General features: G+C 45.8%; 1 protein-coding gene across 2 annotated transcripts in view; it reads right to left on the minus strand.

Annotated features, from left to right (window-relative positions):
- Positions 1 to 5,242, minus strand: part of rhbdl3 (rhomboid, veinlet-like 3 (Drosophila)) — a 53,590-nt gene extending 48,348 nt beyond the window's left edge. Inside the window, exons 1-2 of one of the 2 annotated variants that reach the window (XM_021567917.2) lie at positions 3,963 to 5,242; positions 3,409 to 3,432 (exon numbers count right to left, since the gene is read on the minus strand). In XM_021567917.2, coding sequence (XP_021423592.1) covers positions 3,409 to 3,432; positions 3,963 to 4,082 — 144 coding nt within the window. In that variant the 5' untranslated portion in view covers positions 4,083 to 5,242. The remainder of the gene's footprint in view (positions 1 to 3,408; positions 3,433 to 3,962) is intronic. The other variant, XM_036949504.1, reaches the window with a different exon arrangement.
- Positions 5,243 to 7,029: the final 1,787 nt, after the last annotated feature.

Below are 7,029 nucleotides of genomic sequence, written 5' to 3' on the forward strand. Positions count from 1 at the left end.
TGGCAGCTGTACCATGTGGTGACCGAGTGAGTGGCGCTAAACAAAAGATGCCCGAAATGATGGCTGCCTGCCTCCCTATTCTGTCAATGGCAGCCACGCTCCACTTCACATGCTCATTGACACATACAACAGCATGAGATAAAGAGCCCAGATTGAGAGGCACGCACACACACACACACACACACACTAAGAACAGGTGGGTCCCCACTCCGATCAAAGAGCATTTGACTGGTTCATGTCCCCAGTTCACTGTAGCGTATAATGTGACAGGATCCTGGTTAAACTGGATGTGTGTACATCAGAGGAGGCTGCTGAAGGGAGGACGGCTCATAATAATGGCTAGAATAGAGCAAATGGAATGGCATCAAACAAATGGAAACCATGTGTTTAATTAGTGTATTTGATACCATTCCACCCATTCCGTTCTAGCCATTACCATGAGCCCGTCCTCCCCAATTAAGGTGCCACCAACCTCCTGTGGTGTACACTGTGTGCCCATGTGAAAAAGTCTTAATCCCCATAATTCCCTCTGTTCTGGACGCGTGCCTGTTGGCGTCTTAACAGGCCAGAGGCAGGCAGAGCAGGATTGTGTGTGTACAGTACAGTGGCACATATGTCAACACAAAGGGTACAGTGTGGGGACGACTGGCCATTGTGGGGACACACAGGGAAGGCAGATGGGGTAATAATGGGATTGGGGCCTGTAGAACAAGTGTTATCGCACAGCACTCCTTCAACACAGGTTCTCTCTGTTACCGGTCAATGGTTCAGTCACAGTCTGTACCATAGAAATATCATCTGTAGATAGGGCTGGGAACCGCTGTATAGATTATATTTCTATGGTATGTACTCTGTGTCTCAAATAAAATGGTGTTAAGAGTTTTTTTTTTAAAGTCATTCAAAGGTCAGCCAGAGAGTTGTAACATTAGCAAGCAGGGTAGCCTCCATGTGTTCCTTCACCCAGGAGTTCCAAACCATTTGCATCAGTATACGGACTTAATGTTCCACGTCTGGTGCTGACTTCATCTGGGCACTTCCATGGGAAGGTAAGAGGGGGTGTGACTAATGGAGACATTCCCATCCCAGATAATGACTGAGTGTGTACACAGTCTGGGTTGTACACAGCAATCTGACAGCGCAACAAGCAAGAAACACAATAAGCTCCTTCTCCCTCTCCACCAACCACTGAGGAAACAGAATGAGGTGACGCAACAAATATCCACTATAACATTTGTAATGCACACTGCACTGCCTTACACAGTCATAAAAACAAAAACAAATATCCCTTGGGTCATCTTTCAAGGGAAAACACCAAGTTGTTTGTTTCATTTTTCCTGCTCCATCCCATTTATAACAACAAGCCCTTAATACATTCCTACTTACATCGGTCCAATCCTGGAAAACAAGCTGAAAATCTGTGAGGGAAAGACACAAATACTCAGACTGTTTCCTCTTGAGTGGTTTCACCATCATCACTAATCAGGCCAGTAGTGTGTGTGCACGTGTGTGTGTGTGTGTGTGTGTGCACGTGTGTGTGTGCGTGTTTGTGTGTGCGCGCGTGTGTGTAGTAGTAGTCCCCATTCCCTAGTATGTTTAAAGATCTTAGATAGGTAACACAAATCAGAGCTATCGTAGGTTTATTATCTTATTTCCTGGTTGAAGAGAAAGCACTTTCACTGCAACAAAGTCCTCTCAGGGGACATTGTGGGAACTGAACAGAGCACACAGCACTTTGATTAAAACACCAGCCTGGGAGACATGTAGGTATGTGCCCCAAATGCCACCCTATTCCCTTTATAGTGCACTACATGGGGAATAGGGTGCCATTTGGGACGGAATCTAGAAAGAGGCGTTGGCACATGGTCCATCTAAACAAGCTGGGTGATGTGTTTGTGCTCTCTAGATGACAAAGCAAAGAATTATGGGAAACATCCCTGTATCATATTACTTGTGACCCAAATGGTTCCCTATTCACTAAATAGTGCACAACTTTTGAACACTGCTCTGTTCAAAATTAGTCAACTATGTAGGAAATACGGTGCTATATGGGGTACAAACTTTGCCATTTATGAACTAAACATCCATCGAGCAAGACCTATTCCTCCATTTATGAACTAAACATCCAATGAGCAAGACCTATTCCTCCATTTATGAACTAAACATCCAATGAGCAAGACCTATTCCTCCATTTATGAACGTCCAACTATTCCATTTTTTCAGTCATCCAATGGTTGCCAGTAAAAATCCCCAATTTCTGGTCCACCATCCACCCTATAATTTATCTTCCTTAAGTGTCCACTGTGAGGAGCTGAGTGATCCTAAAGGTCAACATTTCCAATGTATGACAAATGGAAGGGGTCATTTAAGAGGTGGATGGGGGAGGGAATAAAAGAGTGAAAGGGCATTTGTAGCTGCCAGACTGGACAGCATCCCCTTCTATAGGCTATATTTGGTTCTCCCCCCGGCCCCCCTCCCATCTAGTCTGAAGGCCACTTGAGAAATTCAAAGCGATGCCGAGCCGCATAAAGGCAGTGGATTGAGAGGCCCGCTTAATGCCTGTCCACAATGTATACCCCCCCCCCCACACACACATATATACACACACCAACGACCCCAAACCCCTTTTCACGTAATCCCATGAATCCCTAGCCAGTCCTCCAGAGCTTGAAAGAGCGAGCCTGACACGAGCCTCTGACTTCCCCCCCTGTCCCCCTCCCTAACCCCCTTATACTTCCTTTGTCCCCCCCTGGGGGACCAGGAGTGAGTGTGGGGCCCGCCAACCAGGCTGGGGCAGGCAGGTGTTGAGGCAGCTCCATGGGATGGAGTGGTGGGAGAGAGGGTGTGCGAGTTGGGGGAGGGTCTGGTATTCCGTCTGTCATGCCAACCTGATGGCCTGGGCATAACACACACACACACACACACACACACACCCTTGTTTGTCACTGTGGCCGCCGACATGACAGCCCACAGGCGGAGCAACGGCAACTGTAACCAGGATTATGTATTGCTCTAAATGCATTTGGGAGGGTCGATGTCAGGAGGACTGGAGGACTGGATGAGGGAAACACCCAACACAACCTGCTTGCTTATTTGATCTGGTTCTCCGCCTCCCATTCCTCAGGCATCAAGGGCTCAACTCACCGCCACCGCAGGAATGACAGGAGAGAGACTTTATAATAATGTCACGGATAGTTGACTTGCTATTCCATGACTATTGGGTGAAGATCAAGGTCAGTTCATAAGTCACAGTTTTAGTACTAAATGCGGTAGCAATAAAGCACATGTGAACTTGTAACAAGTTAAAGTTCGGACAGCAAACAGTTCCTCACATAAAAAGACAGGTAAGTAGAAACCCTTCATGAGTGCGCATGCAACAGAGAGAGTCTGTAACACAACAACTATACATACCTTGTCGAACAGAGATTTCCATTGCTGAGATAGGGAAAGAGGAAAGGAGTGGGTAGGGAAAGAGAGAGAAAAGAGGAAAGAAAAGGTTTCAGAGAGAAAGGTGCCATTTAACAGATAGACACACCTGTCATTAAGGAGTGAAGTCAGCAGGTAGCCTATAAGAACTTTCCTTCATTCAATGAATCAATATAATTGAACAATTGAAGACATCATCAATTACGTATGGTAGTAGCCATGCTATGTCTGCTCAGTTAGCTGTAATGAACACATATAGTCAATGGATTGTTGACTGTGATGATATAATGACTATGGTCTATGTATGAGTCTATGAAGCTGTCTGAGAATGGTCGCTGGCATAATAATATTCATAGCTTACAACCATAACACAGTATAAAAAGTACAATACAAATGTGTTATTTGAATTGTCTAGTTGAATAAAAAATATTCGCTACTGTAGAATACACCGTGGGAAAAACGTGCCTTTAATGTGATTTTCTGTATTGGGATGAAATTGAAAAACGCTGATGACAATATGAATATGGCTCCAGACTTACGTCCTCTGGGGCCACGGGAAGAACATCGATACTCTCCAGCACTTCTATCTCGTCTCCCTCCGCGTTCGCCGCCACTGCTGGAGAGGAATGCACCGGCACGTCCCGAGACGCGTCCGGCATCGTCAGGCTGCGGCTGCCCCTCTCCTCAATGCACTACTGGGCGATTCAATATGAAATCCTTACCGACAAACAATATCCATTCTCTGCTATTTGAGCCACATTACGCACATAATCCATATTTGAGAAATCACCAAGCGAGGCTAATAAATCAACGCAGGTGTCTCAAAGACAATCGGGCATCCTTACTCCAACCCTGGTCCTTTGCGGCTATTTAGAAAAAATATATTAGCCCGCAAAATAACATCTATCCTCCGTTTGTTCACAAGCTCATTGAAGAGAAAATATATGTTTAATAGATCCACGCACAGAGCAAAAGTTGGGTGCCGAGTTGGGTGTCTGTGGAGTGCGCATCTGCGTCTCGCCACTCCGAGCGACAGTGTGTGTGTAACAACTGAATTGGGGGTGTGTGTCCACCAAGTCCTTCTCCTATTTCATACGACAGCCCACCTGCACCTCAGTCCAGCTCTCTGTAGACAGAGACGGCATATTTCACTGCCAAAGTACTGAAATCTCATTGGGACGGACAGGCAGGCAACTATCCAAGTTGACAGCAGTGATTGTTCATTCCAATGTGACTCACCTGAAAATGAAATAGAATAGAGGTGTGTGTGGCAATAATGAATGAAATTGGCTACTCACTTCAATAGTGAATAAGGTAAGACGTCATGGTGCATTACAAGGAAATAGGCATAGTTGGAAAACCCCTCAGCATAAAACAGCATATAATGCTACTCAGTCTACGGCGCAAAAAGCAGCATGGGTAGCCTAAATGTCATGGCAGTCCGTCACGGAACACTGACTCCAAAGATGTCTAGTCGACCGTCCAAAAGTCGCGCAAGTGTAAATTCAGGTGCGTCATTGTACCCTCGCAGTTGTTTACAGCGACGCAGCTCGGTCAGCTGCCCAACCCCGCTGTCTCAGTCAGCAGCCTCTAGGAACACACTGACTCCGCTCCCGGAGTTGGATCGGGACCAGCCGGCACTCTAGCACTGTTCAAGCCGGTAGGCAAGCAGGCAAGCACCTTCGGCTCCGTTGCACTGTCGCATGCATACATGCCTCCGGCGCAGAGAAAGATGGATTTTTGGCTGCGAGGTGAGAACACCACCCACAACCACAGAAGGCTTCGAGGAACCCCGGTTCACACCAGCTGGCTCTCACTCTGGTACTTTATCACGTTATGTCATCAGATAGACAGTGCGCACATGTGACTCAGCGGGTAGACTTGGCTGAAGAGGATCCAAATTCAACACACAAATGTGGGTGTGGGCTATTAAATACACAACATAGTATTCAGACAGTATAAGTGCCTGATACGGATCTAATTCAAAGAGGGACAATTCTATCCTGTAATATTTCCATCCAACATTCACTGAAAGGGTGATGAATTCAATCATGAAGCATAGCACTGATCTACTATGATAGTCAGTTTAGGACACTTATGGTACCAAGTACCAAACACTGTTTTACTTCTCTGTTCACCTTCCTTCCCCTCTGTATCTGGGTGGTAAGTGGGTTGAGGTTGAGGAGGGTAATAAGGGCCTGTAATTTCCAGGTTGTGTTTTAGGGTCATAAACAAACCCTCCCCTGCAGGCCTGCAATGACAATCAGCAAAATGATGGGTCTTCCATTCCAGAGGACCACCTACCCATTAACTATAATCACTTCAAACAAACCATTCATTTAAGATCAACCTGTGTGTTTTGTGTTGTTTGTGTGCACATGCATGTGCTTGTGTGTGCCCACTTGTGTGTGTAAGTTATTTTGTGGCTGTGGGGTGCAGCTGCTTTTGAGTGGGCTGGTAGCACTGTAAAGAGATTGTATCTCTCTCACAAAACCTGCACATGCTATTTGATAGTATTACCATGGAAACAATATGGCCATAGGTTATTTTTAACCTTATGGGTCTTGTGACACCTACACAGCACTTTTGAATGAAACTGCAGCCAACAATGTTTTAACAGCGAAATCCTATACTACCCGTCCTCAACTGGCCTCAAAACGCTTCCTCCGAGAGAGAGCGAAGCTGTTGGGATGCCATCTGCAGTCAGCTGTGCAATTACCATGTTTGAGATCACAATTAAACTAATCTCATCACCCAGAACCACATCTCAACTACTCTATACGTATACTGAATGTGGGGTCTCTATTTCTAAAGACTTTTCCTATTACTTTAGCCTAACACTGCTGTGGTTTCCATTCAAACTTCTACTTAGATCATGCTCACTTGAGTATCACCGTCCGATAGCCTTGGCTTAACTAACCCATGAGCAAAGCATTCCAATCCCCTGCTGGTTGCACATACTGCAATCTATGCAATTTGGCCAGTCAGTTAGACACTTACTCATAATATGTTACTCATTATGAGTTACAGCGACACTTGGAGACACTCATAGTATCAACATCCCCCATATCACCAGTGAGTGACTCAAACCATTGGCCCGCCTGTAGCGCACCCCAACACGGGAGAGGAGGGGAACCGCATATTTAAATTTAAATCTAATTGGGTGAAGAGTTCACATGTCAACTTTCACAGGTCAACTGCTGGTGGCTTCAGCTCTGAAAGTAGAACAGCCCACGGAACAGAGCGCAGAGGAACTGAGGCTAACCGCGGGTAAACACCTGCACGGTGAGAGGAATGCTTATCAACTCTGTCTCAGAATGTTAGTAGCTCTGTCTGCGTAGGTGTTAACTGGTGAAAACAGGTACAAATGACCTGCTATCTAGAAGAAAAAGAAACACACACCTATTTAGGCGAGGTGCTGGCTAGCGGAGTAGAAAGCTTGAAAATAAAAGAGAGCCGCACACTCTAGGAGCTCAGATTCAAAAATATAATTACCAGCGTTTCGACAGCCAAGCTGTCTTCATCAGGGTATCAAATGACCTGCTAGACAGACATGTACTCACTCACACATACACACTGTTAAGGCTCTGCGTTCCATGTATTTGC

The sequence above is a fragment of the Oncorhynchus mykiss genome, chromosome 17 (assembly GCF_013265735.2).
Source record: "Oncorhynchus mykiss isolate Arlee chromosome 17, USDA_OmykA_1.1, whole genome shotgun sequence".
Taxonomy (NCBI): Eukaryota; Metazoa; Chordata; class Actinopteri; order Salmoniformes; family Salmonidae; genus Oncorhynchus; species Oncorhynchus mykiss.